The sequence below is a fragment of the Sorex araneus genome, chromosome 3, assembly GCF_027595985.1.
Source record: "Sorex araneus isolate mSorAra2 chromosome 3, mSorAra2.pri, whole genome shotgun sequence".
NCBI classification, from domain to species: Eukaryota; Metazoa; Chordata; class Mammalia; order Eulipotyphla; family Soricidae; genus Sorex; species Sorex araneus.
Window position 1 is genome coordinate 202028495 of NC_073304.1, and position 22623 is coordinate 202051117.

Consider the following 22623-nt stretch of genomic DNA (forward strand, 5'->3'; position numbering starts at 1 on the left):
TTAACTCTACATTTCACATGGTTACCATTTGTCATGTAGAAGAGCACTTGGAATTCCATTCTGTGGGATTTAAAGATGCCCAAGACAAATTTGGTCCATAATTAGACTTTGCTGACCAGTCAGTACACATTTGTTCTTCTGAGCTGAGAATTCACTTATGAACTATACCCAGAGTTATGAATGGACTCAATTATAGTCTTGTGCTTATATATCAGGGCTACAAATCTATTCATTAATAGTAGACTTAGGCTTATATATTTTAGGCATAAATAGATATATTCATATATACACATACCCTTACATCCCAATTTCCATTTGTATTCTCTGTGTTGAAAATCTGTGTTTTATGTATTCATACATAAAATGCCTAGTTTAGTGTCATACAACCTCTGGGCACTCAATAAATATTAATTGAATTGAAATAATGGCGTCCCTTATAAATATTCATAAGCAAATAAAACTATCTAAATATATGGAGTATGAAGTATGTATATGTTCAAATAGAAGTATTTGAGTTAAAATGATTAAAAACTGGTGTGATTTTATTATGTGACAATATTAGGTAGTGCAGATCTATTTCTAGTTGTAGACATTGTATGTTTGGGAATATATATACATGCGTAGATTTAAAATGTTTTTTACTGTAGGTTGTATTTTTAGACTAACAAGAACTAGAAAATTAGATGGATATTTTAACTGGTATAAAAGCCACTATGGCAGAATCTTTAAATCCTTTGGTGGCTAATAATATATATATGAATACTGGCTCAGGCGTAGATGATATGGTAGAAGGACAGAATTCTCTTTAATGCATAGTTGTTCCTAAAACTTGAATGCTAGGGATGCTTGTTGTAGTTGACATATTTCAAAGTCACTTTCTAAGTTAAGCATTGTCATTCTGTCTCCAAGATGAGAAATTACACTTCTTTTATGTCACTCTTTCAAAAATGAGAGTAGCTGTGGTTGGTTACTTACCATTTTTTGGAGTTGGTTAATAGAGAGGTGAGAGCCCCAACTAACTCATGTTAAGGAGCATATCTAGGTACTCAACCCGTCAAAAATGTGTTTAAGAAATAATGTTTGTCACCTTTTCCGCTCTGGAGAAGCCTATGTTTTCCCTTGAACTTGTATCTCTTTCTCTTCCCTTATGTCACTGGGGGGAAAAAAAAAGAAAAGAAAAGAATGTTGTGGAAAAAGACATCTAAGTAGCTGCGATTTTTCTCTTCTTACCTCTTGTCATTATCTTTCTTGCAGATCATGTTTCAAGCATATGGAGACAAACAGGGACCATTGCATGGAATGTTAATCAATACACCGTATGTGACCAAAGATCTGCTTCAATCTAAGAGGTTTCAAGCACAGTCCCTAGGAACAACATACATATACGATATTCCAGAGATGTTTCGGCAGGTAAACATGGCTAACTTGGACGGTTTTGACATGTTCCAATAAAGCACTATTTTTTATTTGTTTTTCTTTTTCCTGAATTTGTTTCAGAAAAAAGTTTAGTATTTTACTGAATTTTTCTTTAGAAATTCCAGCAAGTGCAGCTTTCAAAGGGATACTCCCAAAGCACAAGAAATATCTGTTCTCATTTCTGTGACTACCAACTCAGTTGTAGGGTGGTTCTTTATGAGTTTTCAAGAGGAATGGTGAGAATAGAAGCCTTCATCAAATACAGGAGAGAAAACTTAGGCCACATGTGCCTGTGGTGTTAATTTACAATGACCTGTGTGATGAATTATGTTCAGGTATATATATTCTAAACCTACATACAAATTATGGATATTAAAAAAGTATGAAAAAAAAGTATGAAAGTCTGGTTCTCATTTTCCTATTCTCTGAGATAACCCAGGTTCCTAGCTGATATCAGAGCTTAATATGATGAGAATCAATATAGATAACCTATACAAATGGATATAGAGTTCATGGTACACAGTTTAAAGTATCTGTTCTTTTGTGGGAGATTTATTATAGCTGAATAAAAACTAGCGTGAGAAAATATGACATTATGAATCTCATCCTCTCTATGAAAATAAATTCCTTTGATCTGTATGGTGAATCATCTCTATGCTGCAGATTTTTCTTCCATCAATAGAAGGCAAGAAAAGTATATCACCAGCAGAAAATGCAATAGATAAGAATAAGGTATCAAAAGAATACTGAATTTGTCCTTAAAAAATTCTATGAATATAGGATTTTCCCAAGTCTTCTAGTTAATGCTACCAGTATTACCACATTTGAATTTTAATAAAGTAGTGTATGTGACCTTGGTGGTCTATATATAATTTCTATATTGTTTACAAATACAAGAGATTTCCTTAATGTAGCCATTTGTTTACAAGTTCAAACCCTTGAAACATAGATCTCCTCTTTCAGTATTACTGGCATTGTTAGCCTAAAAGTGGAGGGTTGGTTCTGTTTCCTAATGTCAGTGCAATAAATAAAAATCATATATAATTCTTTGTATAGAATAGCCATTAATGCAGTGAATGGGGCATATAACTACGAATAAATCATGTTGGCTTTAAATGGTGCTTTGAGACAAGCAAAGAAAGAACAGAACTAGTTCCCACTTCATGAGGATTTTTTGTTTATATGATGTTGAAAATGGAAATGATAATGGTTTCCCATGAATACTGTATATATATTTTTTAATTTGAACAAAATTGATAACCACATTTATAGCTACTCTGATATCTCTACAAGCTAATTCCTATATCTGGGTCTGTAGCTCTGAGAAGATATCAGAGGATGCTTCCACAGAACAATTTTGTTCTTGCCTTCCTGGATTTTCTTAACTGAATATGAACCAAGTATTCCTGATTATTCATCGATTGCCAAGTTTCTCTAGGATTTTTCTTTCTTAAGAAGGATCAATGCTGCTTTAGTTTTCGTTTTTTTGTTTTTTTTACTCTCTAGTCTATTGTTAGGTCTGTTGTCTTTGTTAATGCTCTAGTTCAAAATCATTCAGTTGTTTCATTTTGTTGGAAAAGTGCCTGATTTTAACACATGAAAAATAATTCCAAATCTGTTTTGGTTGAAAATAGAATTTTGTGTAACTCTTAGATTCTTAGCAGAAAACATTGAACAGAAAGAGAAAACACAGATGAAAACAAATCTCGGTATTTATTTGTGTCCAATTTAAAATGTGCTTGTCTCTGATAAGTTACTTTTCTCTTTCCTAGTCCCTGATCAAACTGTGGGAGTCTATGTCCGCTCAGGCATTCCTTCCATCACCCCCTTTGCCTTCTGACATGCTGACATACACTGAACTTGTCCTGGATGATCAAGGCCAATTGGTCCACATGAACAGGCTTCCGGGAGGAAATGAGGCAAGTAGTTGAATCATCCAACCCCTTTTCTTATCTCTGTGCCTGTTATAATGAGATTTCACGGAAGTGGTCATTAAATGCTATCAGTTAAGATCCAAGAGACTTGTGTAGCATGTTGGTAGAATCATAGAGGAATTATGTTGACTGCATATCAAAGAATTCTTATCAATCTTTAATTTGTGATTGAGCTTTTTTTTTTAATGAGTGTTTCTGTTAAGTATATATACTAGATGTAGGTGAGGGCCACAGAGATAATAATGATGGATAAGGCCTCTGTCTTGCACTTAGCTGACCTGGTTCAGTCCCTGGCACCACTTACAATCCCCTTAGCACAGCTGGGTATGGCCCCAAAACAAAAATAAAATGGTTATAGATGAAGTGGTTTGTCTAAAGATTGCTTCGAAATAATGGAGGTAAGTGAGCATGAGAGTATAAATGAAAAAAGATTGGTCATGATTTCCTCGTTGAAGCAAGATGATTGATACATAGTAGATAATTTTCTGGTTTTTGTTTGAAAATTTGAGATTACACATAATAAAGACCTTTAAAATTGTTTTGCTTGGTGTTTATCCTTGTGTGAACGCTTTTAGACATTTTTGGTGCTCGGGTAATTTGATGTGGTACTGGCTGTGAGCACAGTAGATATGTTCTTCTTAAAGGGGCTCAGAACTGAAGTTAATGTAAGAAAATAATAGAGAAGCCATTTCTGTTAGTCATCCAAGAACAGATTTTCTAGCCTTCTTTCTCATATTGTGCACTAATTATTAATAATGACATGAAGTCATATTCTACCCCATACCCTGTTGCCAGCATTGACTCTTCCTAATTTTAATTCTATTTTGAATATAGAAAGATACGATTTAATTTCAGCTTCAGGTCTGAGTTCTAGATAAATCTAATTTCTTAGTAATCTTTACCTGGGTCTTCATAATGAGTAGTCTGAATAGACATAGAAAATAATATTTCTTTCCACTTTATGTAGTCTCTTTTTCAAAAAATTCTTACTGTATACACAAGGTATATGGCTAAATTTGATAAGTACAATAGTGGATGATTTGGTATTAATATGGATGCAAGGTTTGGGTCAAGTAAGGAGTATGAGAGTTAAAATGACTTCTTCTCAACTAAGGCCTTGACTGGTAGCAAAGGGAAGCATCTAGGGAGCAAGAACACATTGAATTTTGACGAGAGTAGACATACACTTATTCACACAGAAAGTTGGTGCTGAGGTTTGTGCCACTGTGTGTAGCATCTACTTATTGAACCTTCCACAGCAAAGAAAAGCTACATTGTGCTACTTAAATTCTGATTCATTGAACAGCTTAGTCTTCGGGAATGGAAGGCACTCTTGTGAACATGGCGCTGAGAAAAGAACACTTTTAACTAATGTAATTAAAACACAAAATGAGATTTTGGGCCATGTAAAGGCGAGCGGCAGTGCTGTGTGAAACCTCTTGCCATGATCTTTCTCTCCTGCTTTCTCTCTGCTCTCATTCTGTGTTTGAGCGAATAGAGACTGGGGGAATAGTGAAGTCCCAGAGGGACAGAGCTCTGTTCTTGCTGAAATTACAAGCACAGAGCTGCCTGGGCATGAACATGTAGTGTTTACTCTGCCAGTATGAATACAAATAGTCTTATTATACGGAACTCTGTACCCAAAGACCACACGCACTCACGCGCGCGTGCCCGGAGACACACACACACTCTCTCTCTCTCTCACACACACACACACACTCACACACACACATTCACACACACGAATAAAAAATATAAAGGTTTTCTTTAACCCTTTTAAGACCCAACAAACTTAGGTGGAAAAGGGGTGTCTTAGACAGCCACATAGGACTAGACAACAAATAGTAGAGTCTGTGTGGAGATCGCATATCACATTTCTCCTTGCCTGGAGCTTTAGATTTATGTTGAAATCTAGAAATCTGATCTTGTTTTTTTCTTTTTTGTCAGTTTTCACTTTTAAAATATTTCTACGTTCCTTGGTTCTGTAGTTAACCTGTTTTCTTTGTTCTTTTTTCCTTTCCTTCAAATGATTGACTCGGATTGTGGCTGAGTGTTCGCTTGCTATTTCTGAGTCTTTGAGCTCAGGAAGAGTGAGACTGATGTTCTTTTGTCAACAGTTAGTGACTAATGCCCGGGTTGGCTGGTGAAGTCAGTCAGTGGCCGCAGTTAGATTATAGGGCATTGCACGGCAGGAATGAGGTTGGGGTATTAATATCAAAGTTTGTTACCAATAGCTTGAACATACAATGGAGCATGTCCACTGAGAAACTGACCAATCTAAAGATGGAGTTTCAGCAGTCAGAACTGTGAGGGACATCTGTGCCTAAGAGCTGACGAGGTGTCAGTAGGATGTATTTCCTCCTGCTGAGCCCAGTTTTATCAGGGCAAGTTGACTTTCAGCTATTGCAGTTTAATTTTCTTTAGCCAAAGAGACAAGTTTGTCATGAGCCTGGCACTCTACATATTACTCCAAGAATGATGTGAGGGGAAGGAAAAGAGCTCATGCTGATGAGATTTGGAGCAAATCTGTCCAGTCCCAAAGAGAATGGGCATCTGAACAGAGCCTTGAAAAATAGTTTTATTTAAAAAAGTAGTAAAAAATTGACCTGTTAATGTTCTGAGAGCCAAGGCTCAATGTAAATGCATTGATGCTACATAGACATTAAATCATCATAATGTGATGTTCTCCAAAGGTGATGACTCTACCAGGTCATCATTGTGGGTGATATTGCATTGCCTTGAAAGATCGGGGTTTTTCAGTTTAAAAGCTAACACATGGATATAAGGAATAAAGGTAAAACAAGAGATTCCTGCAGTTTCTCCATGAATTGAGATGCTTTTCCCCATAATCAAAAGCAGAAAACCTGCACTTATCAGACCATCGACTGTATGGGTGGCCAGACTCCCTTCCCTGTTTTTTTCCAGGACAGTAAATAGGTAAAATGGTGATGGGACCAGGACTTGGAACAATTCAGTTCCATTTAGTTTTAGGTAACTTGTATGCCATTTAAGGAAGAATATTGGCTATTTCAGCAGAGATGTGACCGGCATTTTGAACATTGTGCTCAAGTTAAAAAACAGGAGAAAGGGTGCTTTTCTAATGTGGTATGAGCTCCTTTCTTCTTTTCTCTTACTCTCAAGACAGACATAACTGAAGGAATATCAGCTTATGAATGGTGTAGGTGATCATATTTTTTTTCCATGTCAGGTGTGAGTGTTGTTGTTTATTATAAATTTAGAATAAGAAGAAAAAATATGTAGACTAAATCTATCAAGTGTGTTCGTTGCAGACAGCTTCAAAGATGAAAGTTGTTCAGAAATTTTTTTAATAGTTTCAAGTAAAAATGGAAATTGAGGAAATGTGATCGCAGCATAGCTGAAGCTGATTTCACTGGTAGCTGCTATGATACTACTACGACGGGCACTGTATGTAAATACACAGCTAGAGAAATATGTGCCGTTGAGCCTGGATACAGAGCAGAGGCAGTGAACCAGCAGTTCTGCTTTCACCACTTCTCGACTTTGAAGGAATTGTTTTCATTTTCCTGCCAATCTGCTAACCTGTTTTGATCATTTGGTGGAAGCTATAATTGCAGGTGGGAACATTTTGAGTAACAGTTCACAATCCGACGCGGCTGCTTTTCACACTAAATCCATTATTCAAAGGCTCAGGCTAGGATCATGCCAACAGCTGTAACTGACTTGACAAAGAACAACTTAACTTTTTATGGTTGGAGAAGGGAAGTACTAGTCTTCCCAAAACTGTGTTCTTATTTATTCTGAAAATAATTGATTAGCATTTTTTCATTATATCTCATTTTACAGCTCTGTGAACTACATTATGAATCTCAAAATTAGACAATGATAAAAGATACAGAGAGGCAACATACAAATTTTAGAGTGGGATAGAAATTAGGATCCATGGGGGCTGGAGTGATAGCACAGCGGGTAGGGCGTTTGCCTTACACGAGGCCGACCCGGGTTTGATTCCCAGCATCCCATATGGTCCCCTGAGCACCTCCAGGAGTTAGTTCCTGAGTGCATGAGCCAGGAGTAACCCCTGTACATTGCCGGGTGTGACCCAAAAAAGCAAAAAATTTAAAAAATTTTAAAAATTAGGATCCTGTTTTCCTTACTCTTTAAAAATGTGGGCTTTTTAATAACAGGAACCCTGCTTTTCCTTTACATCATTTCTGTCATAAAAGCTGAAATGAGAAGACGATGCAGTGTTTAGAGGCAGTGATAATACTTAGATATTGGATGCATACTCCAAAGGGGTTGGTAATTAGTAACTGAATTTTTGCATGGTTTTTTTTTTCCTTAAGGGCCAGACAGTCCAAGTGTTAAGCCGCCTACCTTGAGTGCTGTTGACCCTGGTTTGATCCTTGACACCAATTGGTCCCCTGAGCACCATCTGGGAATGAACCTTAAGCACAAATCTGGGAGTAGTCCACCATGTACCACATGGTCCAGGCCAGCCCCAAATAAATAAAAATTGCTTGAAAAAAATGTGAATAAATTTTTCCTTCAAGTTTTTGAGAGAATAGTTTACTCCAAATTAAATGCAATTTGATAACGACTTCCAGCCATATTACCAGAGTGAAATATTATAATGGCTTGGCTCTAAGGCTTCATTTTTTCAGATGGGCACTAGGTGTCAGGGTTTTTCCTTGTCAGCAGCCAGACATTTAAAACAAACCTCTTGAATTGCACTTCTTGGTGAAGCCAACACAGGGGTATCCTTTGCTTTTTTTTTTTTTCCAGTTTGTGTAGTAGACTTTGTTTATTATTCTCACAATATACCACTGTATTGTTACTATTTTACCATTCTTGGGTTTGTGGGGTGAGGGCCATGGGGGGGGGTCTCCACTATGGTGTTCAAGGGACTGTGAGATGCCAGACATCAAATCCAGAACCTTGAACAAGCCACATGAGGCACATCCCTGGATTTACAATTGCTTTTTTGACTGTTTGGATGAAGATCTGCTGAGCCTTTGTATCGTGACTGGAGACTTTCGTACTTTGGGCCACAGTTGGTCTCATGGGCTTCTCCTGGCTTGAGACTCTGGAGTTGCTGAGGGGACCTTATGGTACCTGGGGCGGAGGCATACAATGCATGTATATTAATCTTTTGAGCTATCTCCTTAACCTCGGAGCCTTTTTAAATTTTTAGTTTTTAGGCCACACCCAGTGCTGATCTCTGTGTTCCAGGATTGCTTTCGGCAGTGCTTATTACTTTGGTACCAATGATGTCCAGTCAGGGGCTCAGGAGTCATGACCATGCAGAGCAAGTTCTTTAACATGCTATCTCTCCAGCCCAAGGGACAGTTTACAAAATTGGGGCATGGGAAAGCACCTGGCTTTGTGCTCAGAGATCACTCCCAGCAGTGCTCAAGTATTCAGGGGACTGTATGTGGTGTTTGAGATCAAACCTATGTTGCCCATATACTGTATTATCTCTCTGGCCCAAGAGATTTTCTTTTGTTTTGTTCTGGAACAACCCCTGGCTGTACTCAGGGCTTACTCCTGGCTCTGAACACTCCTGGTGTACTCAGCGTACCATGTGGAGTGCCGGAGATCAAACGTGAGTTGGTCACTCGTAAGGCCTTACCTGCTGTACTACCGCTTCAGCCCCTCAGGATATATAGTTTAAGTAAGATAATGATTCAGGATGAAAAACATCACTTAAATTAAAGTTTACAGACTGACTTGCCCAGCCAGAGTGATAGTATAATAGATAGGTGCTTGTCTTGCACATGGCCTACCCAGGTTTGATCTCAGCATCCCATGTTGTCACCCAGCCCTGCCAGGATTGATCCCTGACCACGGCTCAAACTGCCCCCAAAGCCTCCCAGAACAACAACAACAAAAAAAAAACGGGGCTGCCCACAAAGCAAGTGTCTTGGTTTTAGCTCTACTTTAGGTTTTTGAGGTGAAGTGGTAGGATGGTAAGGATATAGGAATTTAGTTCTGTAATTACTCCATTTTATTAGTGTATTATTTTTAAAACTGTTTTATTGTTGGCAATGTATTGATGTCCATTTCTAACAAGGCATAAGTATCCCTTTGCTATTTTCTATTATGAAATATTTCAAGGTAAAGGGGAAAAAAGAATGATGAGCTAAATTTCCCTGTATGTACCAAGTAATTTAAATAAATCTTAGTGATTTCACAGTGCTCTCCACTTACATGTTGCTATAATCCTTTGAAATCTGTTATTTGAATATAAAGAAAACATTTAGAAATTGGGTAGGGAAAAGAATTTGCTAATCATATAAAGTAAAAAAGATTGGAAGAAATTAATTAGTGAATCCATTTTGATAGTTTTTAGGCCAGGCCTTAACCCAAAGGTCCTCTTAATTTTAGAAAAACCGCTATAGCCCCATGTCTTAATTCACTTGGTTAACATTTTCCATACTCTGAGAGGAAGTAGTTGGGTTATACTGGACTCAGATTCTAGTGAAGTCCATTTTTAAACTGACTTAAGAAAGTGTGCATATGGTTTGTGGAGTGAAGTAAGGAAAAGGTTGATTGATCATTTCTAATGCACACACAATACCCAAATATTTCTGTAGTTTAACATTAGACTTTTGGGTATTGTTTTACTCAATTTAACTCAGAATAGCTCCAGGAATGAGAAGCTAATATAGGTGTATATTACTGTGTTTTTATCTCATTCTTTTGAAATCAGTTTACCTTTCATGCTGGGTGTGAAAATTGAGTCCATGTTAGCCTTTTAGATATGTGTTGGGACAGAGGAATATTTGTGTTGTAGTATACTGAAGGTGAGTGCTGAAATAGACCTGAGAAAAGTGGATTGGAAAAGAGCCATGGTCTGTGCACTGATTGTGTAAGTTATAAAGAGACTAATGGTCCTTGCTATCAATCTATCCCTAAAGATAAGAGAATGTTTGTAAATTCTTTGAAACCCTCAGCAGAAAAGTACCACATGCCGCTGATTACATATAAACATTCATAATTTGTCAAGAGTTTCAAAAAACCAATTTTGGATCCTTTCAGGCCCTACCAGATAGCAATTTAAAGTATAGAAAAAACCTGTTATGGCATACATGGTAAAATAGTTATATTTAATATTACTATGTACTTTTCTTATCCACATTTTAAGTGAGCATGTAGGGCTACAAGTCTTTGACAGAAATGATTCTCAAAGCCAACTTGAGCCCCTCATTTAAAAAATATTGAAACTAATTATGAAATATCAGTCTTTCTGCAAAGTCATTACTTTAATGAATATCTAACAGTTCTTCTGGGATACATATACTTTTGTTTGAATTTCTTCTGAATGACTGCTACTGGTGTGGGAGATTTCTTGTCAGATTGATTAGTTGATTTAGGCTGATTTCATTCAGAGTGAACCAAGGCCCAACAATTTGATTGACTTTGAAAATCCTAATATAGCCATTGGCCTACTAAAGCATCACTCTGGATGGTTCTTAAATTCCTTTCAAAATTAAGGGTTAGAGATAGCCTTTAAACAAAAGGATGGACTTACCAGCGTTTTAAAAAGCCTTACCTTTTAAATATTTTGCTGAGCAAGGAAGTAATAATCCACTATGTTAGGAAACTTTACAACTTCAACTAGAGGCACTAATGAACATTTGAGACACAACAGATGACACCAGAGGATGAAGATGAGGTCTAACAGGAATATCAGAGATGAACTTTCATTTATATTAGTGTGAGTAAGGTTTCTTGACTGTATAGTAAGCCAACTTATACTATTTCTCTATCAGCCTGTACTCCACTTCTCAGATACCACTGTCTGGCATATGCTCCATTGTATGTATTTTTAAAAAGTGGTATGCTTAGGGAGCCAGGGAGATGGCTGAAAGGACTGAAGCATGTGCTTTGCATGTAGGAGACCAGGATTTGATCCCTGGCACGACATGATTCCCAGACCTCAAACCCAAACAAAAAATAAAGCAGGTATAATTCATGAAAGCATTGTGTGTGTATATATAGACAGGTGTAAAATTACTGTGGTTTTAATTTATAATACCCAAAATAATACAGAGAAAACTAATACCCCTGATCAAGTTGTTTCTAACTAATCTTTGTAAAATTTTTCAAGTTATTTCTGGGACAAATTTTTTGTTCTAAAAATGTATTTTTCTTACTCTCTCAACTGTTTTTTTTTAGTATACCTGGCAATTTTGGGGGGCTACTCTCAATGTTCGCAGAGGGGGGGTGGAGGGTTCACTTCTATCAGTGATTGGGAGATCAGGTAGTAGGAGGGGTCAAATAGGGATGCACCATGCAAAACATTTGCTCAAGTCCCTTTGTGCTATCTCCCTGGCCCCTTAACACTTTTCAGAAGGTTGAGGTAAATTTGTTCAGCCATTTTTGAATTATCCAAGTATGAAAAGAGTTTTTCAGCTGTTAAGAAAATTGTTTTCAGCTCTTTTATATGATCATGCAACATTCCGCAATGAAACATGATACCCAGCAGGTAATAGAATATGGAAGCATGGTTTTACTATTGTGCTTTTTTTTTTTCTTGGTCTTATTGCATGTTTTTTTATTTTCTCCCCTGAAATGCACATTGCCTTGTAGTTTAAAAATATGCATTTTGGGGATGAGAAGAGAGCCTAAAGGATTAGTTTCATACTTTGTAGGAGACCCAGTCTCCTGAGTAGCTTTGGGAGGGACTCTCTGCACCAAGCTGGGAGTAGCCCCCACACTTCACAGTGTGTACCCTAAAAACAGCAAAAATTGCAAGATTAATACAAAGTATTTTCTGTTAATTTGATCAGTATTTTTTCCATGAGATTTGAACATGTCAAAATTATACTTTTGTATAGTATCTAGTTCATTCAGAGTGAATATTTAATATTTCATACAATAACAAAGTTAGGGAAAGGTAACATTTTGTTGTATGTGTGCAGAGTAGCTCAAACTTAAGAATCCTTCTCTCTGGGTCTCAGTTTCTCATCTTTATGATGCAGATGATGCTTTGGTCTATTTTGCCTCTAACATTGCAGCATTTTTCTCTTACTGCCTCGGGGATGGTCATCCTCCTGGCATTAGAAATAGTAGAGCAGTAGCTTCAAGAAGCTTTGGCAGAACAACACAACTTTTAAACTTGAAGCATGGAAAATAGAGCAAGCTTCAACGTCTCATTCACCACCAGCCTGTATCTTTAAGTCTTTGTAGAACCTTATGATTACAGCTGCACCCAAAGTCTGGTGATATCCAAGAAAAGCATCCCTGGCAAAGATATTCCTTTTCTGTTTCCCACAAAATAGTTAGAGCTGATGGATGCTTCTTACATCCTTAGAAACAAAATTCCATCTGGTTTTGTCCCTTAGCTTTCCCTACAAAATTTCTTTGTTGAGCGGGCTGGTTTTCTGTTGTGGTAATAGCAGCTTGTGGAAGTCTGTGCTTGTGTGCATGCATGCGCACACTTGCACATTCTATTCATACTGATAGTACAATTAATGTTGATGTCAATGTTGGTGTTAATTTGGGGTCATGATTAGTGTTGACATTTTGTGTCAGACTAATGGCATTTATGGGTGCCATCAGAATAAATGTTAATATTATCATGTTTTTAGTATCTGTTATAGTTACATTAAACCAAGGTTCCTCCCAGGAGAAAAAATACATATATGGATAGATAGATAATGCCTTTCTGTATCTCTGGTGTTACTCAGCGAGAAAATGACATCTCAGGGCAGAATCCTAATCACTGTTTGGAGCATCAGAAATAATGATCACCTCTGATCGGAGGTTGTGAATAATTCATTTGGTTTGATTTTCACGTCCTGTCCAGTGATACTTTTCAAACCAAATGTGTTTCTACAGGAAAATAATGGTCCCACTTCTTATGGAAATACTGTGGCACAAATCATTTTACCCACATGAAAACAGTTAAATAAGACTGTTCTCTTCTGCTTGTTTTCTCCCTCCTCCCTCGATTGTGTGGTTTTATTCCAGGACCAGACTGCACCTGAGGAAATATTTCCTCCCTTAGAGCTTGTATAATGAAAGCGAGTCTTTATTTCTCTTTAACCTTAGTTTTTTCACGGTAATTCTTTTGATCCTCCTCCCCTTTTTTACCTTAACCAAAAATGAACTTAAGCATTTAAAAAATATTTATATCAACATTAATGAAAACATAATTGTCCTAGACCAAATGCCTGACTACTTGACTAGACAGTCTCTCAGGGACATGGAGGTTAGGAGAGAGGTTTGTGATACTGCCAGAGCCAAAGAGCCTGAGTAGTCTGAAACCCATCAGGCATGCTCACTCTCACAGGTCCCTTCCAGGGAACCTATTGCTCTTCTGATGTTTCCTCAGCCCTATAGCCCTTCTTAGGTCAGCAGAGTCACTTTTACCAGGTTTCATCTGCATCAAAGCTTTGGCTGGAGAGAGACGTGAAAACCAGGGGATTCAGTGATGGGATTCCCCACTGCTTATTGTTTTTCAGTTAATGTACAAGGCAACATGGACTTAGGTGACATCAGTGAATATTGCATTCCTAATCACATTGTCATACTCATGTTTGATTTTATAGTGTTGCAGAATATTTAATATAAAAAAATCTCCATTTTGTGTATGATATAGATAGACCCAGTCATAGAAAGTAATTTGACTGGGAAATTTACAGTGTCCTAATTAAATGGGGGGAAATATGACTGTCTTCTGAAGTAATGACCCAATCCTCTGAGACACAGCTATTCTTAGATAGAATATTTTGAACCATTTCTCCTGAATGTTGTGACCCCCTTTCTCTCTCTCTCTCTCTCTCTCTCTCTCTCTCTCTCTCTCTCTCTCTCTCTCTCTCTCTCTCTCTCTCTCTCTCTCTCTCTCTCTCTCTCTCTCTCTCTTTCTCTCTCTTTCTCTCTCTTGTTAAATCTTACAAGGGCAAGACGAGGCATTTTTCAACCTAGTTCTCATCATCAGAAAGTATTTTGCATTCAGAAACCATTTCCAGTATCAAATTCAATTTTGTCAAGTGATTAGTTGAGTTTGGTAGAGAATAATTTAAAAACAGAAAGCTGGAAATGGCCGTGGTGCCTGCGCACCGAGGAGAGCGAATGCGGCTGCTCAGGTTGCAAGCCTCCTTCAGCCCTGTGCATCGCCACTTGGAGGATTGCATTCCCTGTCTCTGCAGCTGTTCAGATCTGCATCTGGTGACACCATGTGTTCCTGCCAGGGGCGGCTGCAAGAGACGGGAGCGGGTAAATGGACACGGTGCCTCCCTATCAGTGTGGACGTCCTTCTGTGTACATATGTTTGTAAAGCTCTTTAGCCCCCTTCAAGATGAAAGGCTCTGTATAAATATAAGCTTTCGATTTTAGTACATGTTTGTAATACATGTGGTACAGTCCTAAATATGTATTTAGCTGATAGGCACTGTTCTTGTCTATTGTACAAATATTGACTTTAAAAGTATAAATATGTATTTAGCCATCAGACCAGAAAAACACTGAAGCAGTTACTTCTCAGGTAGGATATTAATATTGTATAAACCTATATATACATATGTTTACACTCTACCACATCATCATGGAGCATATTTTTTTAAAAAAGGAAGTGATAGCCTCAGTGACAGGTTTTGCTAGTTTTTTTTTTGTGGGGAGGGTTGACTTCATGTTTAAGTTTTATATTTATGCTTCTAATTTTATTATAAATATGTTCTGTTTGGAATGGGGGTTGGAATGACAGTACAGTGGGTAGGGGACTTGCTTACATGTGGCCAACCTGTACTGACAAGTGCTCTACCCCCAAGCTATATCCCAACCTGATATGTATTTTTTAATGCTGAGCATAATCTTAATAGCTATTATTTTATAAGTTTGTACAAAATGTTAACAATGACCTCGGTATCCAGTTTAATTTTAGATTTATAGAGCTGTTGCAGAAATACTACATAGAGGCTAGAGAAATAGCCCAAAGGTCTGAGCACATACTTTCCATGTAGGCGATCTGGGTTAAATCTCTGGCACCACATGGTCCCTTGGGCCCTTATCAGTGGCAACCCCTGAGCATCACTGGTTTTGACCAACAAACCAAAAATATGAAAAATACAGTTCCCTCATATCTGCCTTTCACCTACTTACTTTAGTGATAATATCTTATAGAGCTGTGGTATAACTATCAACACTTTGAAATTAATATTGTGTAATGGTATTAAGTCAGATATACATTGTTTCGGTTTTCATTTTTTTTCTACTAATATTTTTCTATTCTAGGATCCCAGGTTGAATTTATAACATAAACATAAATGGTGTGTTATAATTTATGTTCCTGTTTCCATATTGTTTAGGTACATGCAGTAGCCCTAATGTGGAACATACTTCCTTAATTTTTCTAAATAAAGAAGTATAAAATGGACAGTAAATGCATTCTTAGATGTTTATCTATTGTACTCACTCAAAAGTAATTTCTTCTACTAAGGTGTCTTACCATATTAAGATTGGGATTATTGTACTCCGTTCTGTAACTTTTTGGGGTGGGAGGAGGGACAGAGAAGGGGTACACTCACTAGTGCTGGGGTGCTTCTGGACATGCAGTGCTAAGGAGGACCATGGAGTGTCAGGGACCAAACCTGAGCTCCTCAACTACGAAGCAGGTATTCCAACCCTTTGAACCATCTTTCTGGCCCTTAACTTATAAAAGTATTTTTTAAGGACAGGGGGAGGAGTAGTTGATGAGAAACACACTTTGGAAAGACACTGGTTAAGAGTAGCTTGTTCTTGGTGCTGCAGTGTTGACACCTAATTAGAAGTCAATATTGTAAGCATAATGACTTGACCAATTGCTGAACTGACTGCCTAAGTGACACAGAATCCCCAAGTAATAACAGAAGATAAGAGTATTATTTGCCTGCCCAGTGCCACACAGACACAATGTTTGCATTAGCATGCAAATGCTGAAGTAGACTCTTCAGGGCTTGTCTCTAAGCTGCTTCTTGCCTAGGTGGCTAAGGTTAATATATCATAAAATTTGGTATAAAACCTAATCTTCCTAACTACAAATGCATTTAGAGGAAATAGCTTTTCCTTCCTGAAAAACAAAAAAGACATTGGGGCAGAGGCCAAATAAGAAGATAGGTAAACTATTTTCCCCTACTCAGGTACTATATTAACTAGCTTCTTATAAATCATGACCAAAATTATCTTGATTCTTAAGTTTCTCTGCTCTTTTTTTTTATATCCCCGATCTTCTTTAATGAGCAGATACCTATATCTAAAAAGTGATTGGATTTTTCTGTGTATTATATCCATTTTGGTTTGTATTGGACCCATGGTATGGTGTATTAAATAGCTTATATTTATCTGGATATTTATACATACACATATATATGCATATACATGTATATATTATTTTTTCCCCTTCTTAATACTGAGAATCACAAATAGCTGTGTGGAAAGCTTCAACCAGGCTGATTACAGTGGATGTGCAATTGGATTGAAGAATGTGTACTCAGAGCTTATGATCACTGGCCCGGTTGAGTCTGGGTGATGCATGTGGCTTTCTAGGGATGTGGCTATTTACATCTGTTAATGGCCCTTCTTGATGGCCTGCTCTCCAATGAGGTGATATGCAGCAGCCTGGGGATGAGGGACCAAGGCTGCAGATGTGGCTGGGCTCCATTAGGCAGGACCAGGAGTGCTCATCTGGTCGGCTTTGTGTTGGGGGCGAGTGATGGGAGTTTTCGGGGGAGAGACAGAAAGAGCAGGAGGGAAAAAAGAATGGAAAACATTACTTATCCAGGTCGAGGGAAACAGACAGGCAGTCATGAAAAACTGCAGCTGTAACTGAGGTGTGAGTGAATAGAAAAGAAATGAAACTAGAAAATAAGCAAGTCAAAAGATTGACCTGTTCTCATATAGAAGGAGATTAAAAGAGGAGAGGGCCATGGAGGGTTTGGGAAGAGACATGTCACCCTTGCCTTTTTAAGTCAATATCATTTATTTGTGTGACTGGTCAGATGCTGTGAACAGAGAGCAAAGATTTACATATGTCATAGAGCCACATGAGATTAGTTCATTGCATCCTCTGTTTTTTTCTGGTGCTAGGGAAAAGTATTTTGAGATGCTCATGAGGTTGCATTTTTGAGTTATTGTAAATTCCTGTAGAAATGAAGGCAACCTAAAGCAAGCCAGTAAGGAGTACAGGTATCATTCCTATCAAATGGCAGAGGAGAGGGAAAACAACTACTACCCAGGATCATGAAAGTTGCAGGGGAGACCATCTCTTTCTGTTCTTCTCTCATGCATTGATGATTTCTTGGAAAGAGTTTCACAAAAGATGGAAATAGTGTCAGTAGACAGGGTAACAAAATGGTAGTTCTGGATTTGATTGGATTTAATTCAGTTTCATTTAATCCAGATTTCATTCTGGATTGAAGGACTTTTTTGTCATACATCCTGATTATAATTTTCTTTGTTCCATCATTTCCTCCTTTGTGGAGGCCCAAAGAAGGAAGTGAGACACTATGAAATGCGTAGTAAACCAGTGGCTCTCCACATAATCCAGGGCAGTGTTTCTCAGCTGGGGGTCATGTGGTTGGTGAAAATGAAATAAATGGAATAAAACTTGGGGCCCATGGGAAGGAAACAAGGAAAACAAGGTTGGAAGGGAGCCACAGTTGGAAAGAGGTTGAGAAAAACTGTTCTAGAGGAGTAATTTCCAACTAGCGCATAGGTACATAAAAGTTGGAAATTGTTTGGGCTGGAGCAATAGCACGGCGAGTAGGGCGTTTGCCTTGCATGCATCTAATCCGGGTTTGATTCCCAGCTTTCCATATGGTCCCCCGAGCACCCCCAGGAGTAATTTCTGAGTACATGGACCAGGAGTAACCCCTGTGCATCACCGGGTGTGACCCAAAAAGAAAAAAAAAAGTTGGAAATTGTTTTGTTTTTTTTTTTTTTTGGTTTTTGGGTCACACCCGGCAATGCACAGGGGTTACTCCTGGCTCTTCACTCAGGAATTACCCCTGGCGGTGCTCAGGGGACCATATGGGATGCTGGGATTAGAACCCAGGTCGGCCGCGTGCAAGGCAAACGCCCTACCCGCTGTGCTATCGCTCTAGCCCCAAAAGTTGGAAAATGTTGATCTAGAGAAGGATAATAGTATTTGTTCTAGTTTCCCCTAAGCAGCAATGCATATCTTCACATGGTGACTGTATTTAGGTACAAGCTGATTACTTTAACCTGAAAAAAGTAATCTGCCTACAAGAAGTGTGTACTTATTTTTTTGCTTGTGCCTTTGCAGATTGGCATGGTAGCCTGGAAAATGACCCTTAAAAGTCCTGAATATCCAGAAGGCCGAGATATCATTGTTATTGGCAATGACATCACCTACCGAATTGGATCCTTTGGACCCCAGGAGGATTTGCTGTTTCTCAGAGCTTCTGAGCTTGCCAGGGCAGAGGGGATCCCTCGTATCTATGTAGCAGCCAACAGTGGAGCAAGAATTGGACTGGCTGAGGAAATTCGTCATATGTTTCATGTGGCCTGGGTAGATCCTGAGGATCCTTACAAGGTATAGAATAAGAAGTACAGAATAAGAAGGGTACACATACTTTGTATATGGTTCTATGTGTGTATGGTTCAGCTTGTGGGGTGGCGGGGGGAGAGAAAGGCAGGGAGATGGAATTTAATTACAAAAATTAGTGTTGTGGTAAGCTGCAACCACATTGGAAACAATTCTTCTCTTGATATTATTTCCCAAATGTTTTTCCATGTCTAAAACAAATTGCTACTGCTTTCATTAAACACTAAACAAATAGTAGGTACACATTGTGTGAGACATACCAAGCCAAAACTATATGTCTTTAAGCCATTCCATTGAGGCTGCTGGGACTTTTGGTCAGTCATCAGCAAAATATTTTATATCCTCGACTTCTCTGATTATTCTCCAACCTTCCCTGTTCTACTTGAAGTCTGTCTGTCCTTTAAAGGTGCTGCATCCTTTATAGACCTTTAAAGCAGTGACTGATTTTCCGCTTTCTTCTTTACCACCGAGCTTGGAGAGGAAATGTCTTTTTTTGTACCTCATGCTGCTGCCTGCTGCTTATCTTCCTTCTCTGAACCCTCCCCCTCCCCTGTTTACATCTCCTGTCATCAGACTGAGCTGCAGCACCGCTGCCCCTCCTCACAGACTTCCCTTTGCTCTGGCCACTCCCTCTCCTTCATTACAGTTTTTTTTTTTTTCTTTTTGGGTCACACCCGGCGATGCACAGGGGTTATTCCTGGTTCTACACTCAGGAATTACTCCTGGCGGTGCTCAGGGGACCATATGGGATGCTGGGATTCGAACCCGGGTCGGCCGCATGCAAGGCAAACGCCCTACCCACTGTGCTATCGCTCCAGCCCCCATTACAGTTTTTAATTGCTGGCACATTGTCATTCCAATCTTGTTATGGTTCTTAGTGATCATCATATCCTCGTGGATGGCCCACAGTCTAACCTTTGAATCTGTGACTTCCTCTCCTCTGATGGGCCCCGCCTGCACCCCAGTTGACCATGCTGTTCCCTGCAATCTCAGTTACCCCCCAGTATTCCTTTCTTTGTTACCCTTCCATCCCGTCTCTCCAACTTACTGTCTTTAGTACTCGGAGTCAAGTAATCCTTGAACCCACCAGGACCTTCAACTATTGATCTTACTCCTACTTTTCTTCCCTTCTTCTCCCCCTCCTCGTTTCATTTCTATCTAGTTTAATTCCAAGGTCAGTCATAGGTTAATCACTGTAATTACCATCTTTACTATGCCTTCACCCTTTTGCTTCTCTCTTCATTCTGCTTTCTGTGTGCCTTCAGGAAAACTTTCCCTCTCTCTGCTCCCATACCTGCAGCTCTGTAGGTGAACATTGATAGATAAAACACACTTTCAGACTGATCTAGCTTCAAATTCAAGATTTTCAACCTCCTGAATGACAATTTTCACACTTTCTCCTCTTTCCTCAAACCTCTAATAACCTCTTTCATTCATCCTCACTCTTAGCTGATGCCCTTGCTTCCTGATTCACGAGGGAAACAAGCAATGAGAAGAGCACTTCTGGGACGCCCACAGAGCTGCAGTGTGCACCTGTTCTCTGACTCTTCTCCTATCCTTGGAATGAACAGTTCTACCAAAGGACAGTCCTCCTTGTATGGTTGATATTTTCCCTCTGGCAACTAGAGAACAAAGATTCATGCTCTCTTCTTTCCTCTTTCCCTCATTTCTCTCCTGCCCTCTCTTGCCCTCTCCTCCCTCTTCCTGTCTGTCTCTTCTCTTTATTTTTAATGCCAGGAATTGAACTCAGGACTTTACAAGTGTAAGAACTGTACCAAGAGGAACATCCCCAGCCCCAGAAATAAGTCATTTTGCCACTTCCACTGCTAATGGGTCACACAAGGCTGTCATCTCTTGCATAGCCTGGACTTCGAATTCTACTTTGCACTCATTTTTTAGTGCAGTCTCTCTCAGTAGATACTCCGACCTGACCCGATCCTGCTAGGCTCACCATGCTCCAGGTTTGAAGTTGTGGTTCCATGCCAGTAACGTTTTTCATTTCTTTCTCATACTTCAGGTTGTTACCCAAGTAACACTTCCATTGACGCCCCCCCTTGGCATTCTTTTATATAAGTTCAACTCTCCCAAGTCAGTCTTCTCTGTTTTACCAGTACAGAGTTTTGTCTGTTTTACCAGTACATAGTTTTACAGAACCTGGAACGGTTAGGATGGTTTGTTCATTTGGTTGGTTGGTTATTTTAGTTTTTGGCCTCAACCAGCTGTGTTCAGGCCTTAGTCCTAGCTCAGCATTCAGAGATCACCCCTGGTGGGGCTTGGGGTCAAACCTGCATTGAGTGTTTGCAAAGCAAGAGCTTTACTCACTGAACTACCACTCCAGCCTTCTATTTTAGTTTTTTCTCAAGCATTTCCATTAACATTTTATATATATATATTTTTATTTATTTTTTATTTCAGTAGAATACAGTTTCTGTAAGACCAGGTGTTTTTGTCTGTTTTATCAGTACATAGTTTTCCAGTACCTGGAATAGTTCCTTGCTCTCAGTAAATAAGGATTCATTGACATAATAAATGGCATTCAGTTCTACAAGGTGTTCTCATCAGAAGTCAAGAAGTTATGCCAAACCAATGTGTCCACTTGAACTTGTGGGCTAATTCATTGTGGGTGTACAAAATTTCTCATGTATTTTATTGTGGGTTTTTTTGTTTTTTTGATTTTGGCTCCCCCGTAGTGGCCCAACAGTCCCTGGGACCTGAACTTCGCCCAGTAGTGTGGGCTGGCAGTACAGTGCTCAAACCCAGTGATGCAGTGCTGCTTGGGTCTCACCATGCTGGAGATCACCAGGGGCCACACGCACAGGTACTTGGAAGGCCATGCAGTGCTGGCAGTCAAATTCTGGGCCTGGAGCTGCAAAAACATATGTACCCAACACCTTGATTCATCTCACCAAATCTCTCACAGTGGTTTTTGTTTTTAATTTTTTATTATTGAATCACCGCAAGATACACTTACAAGCTTTTATGTTTGAGTTTCAATCATACAATGATCAAACACCCATCCCTCCACCATTGTACATTCTCTACCACCAGTGTCCCCAGTATACCCTCCCTTTCCAACCCTCCCCCTGCCTCCATGGCAGACAATTTTCCCCATACTCTTTCTCTACTTTGGGGCATTATGGTCTGCAATACAGATACTGAGAGGTTATCATGTTTGGTCCTTTATCAACTTTCAGCACACATCTCCCATCCCTAACGATTCCTCCAACCATCATGCACTTAGTGATCCCTTCTTCATTCCAGCTGCCTTCTCTCCCAGCTCATGAGACAGGCTTCCAACTATGGGGCAATATTCCTGGCTCTTGTGTCTACCGTCTTTGGGTGTCCATCTCATATTATGTTACTTTATATTCCACAAATGAGTGCAGTCTTTCTCTGTCTGTTCCTCTCTTTCTGACTTATTTCACTTAGCATGATATCCTCCATGTCCATCCACTTATAAGCAAATTTCATGACTTCATCTTTCCTAACAGCTGCATAGTATTCCATTGTGTCAATGTACCAAAGTTACTTTAACCAGTCGTCTCTTCTCGGGCACTCGGGTTGTTTCCAGATTCTGGCTATTGTGAACAGTGCTGCAATGAACATACAGGTGCAGACGTCATTTCTACTGTGCTTTTTTGCACCTTTAAGATATATTCACAGAAGTCTCACAGTATTATAAATGTTTGCTTACTTTGTGTTTTGACTGAATGGCCAATTCACTTATGTGACTGTATAGAAATG

At 39.0% G+C, this 22623-nt stretch overlaps 1 protein-coding gene across 9 annotated transcripts in view; it reads left to right on the forward strand.

Annotated features, from left to right (window-relative positions):
* Positions 1–22623, forward strand: part of ACACA (acetyl-CoA carboxylase alpha) — a 322844-nt gene that overhangs the window by 223587 nt on the left and 76634 nt on the right. For all 9 annotated transcript variants that reach the window (XM_055130189.1, XM_004608595.2, XM_055130190.1 and 6 more), the window contains 3 exons: positions 1255–1410; positions 3189–3335; positions 18598–18867. In XM_055130189.1, the coding sequence (XP_054986164.1) occupies positions 1255–1410; positions 3189–3335; positions 18598–18867 (573 nt within the window). The remainder of the gene's footprint in view (positions 1–1254; positions 1411–3188; positions 3336–18597; positions 18868–22623) is intronic.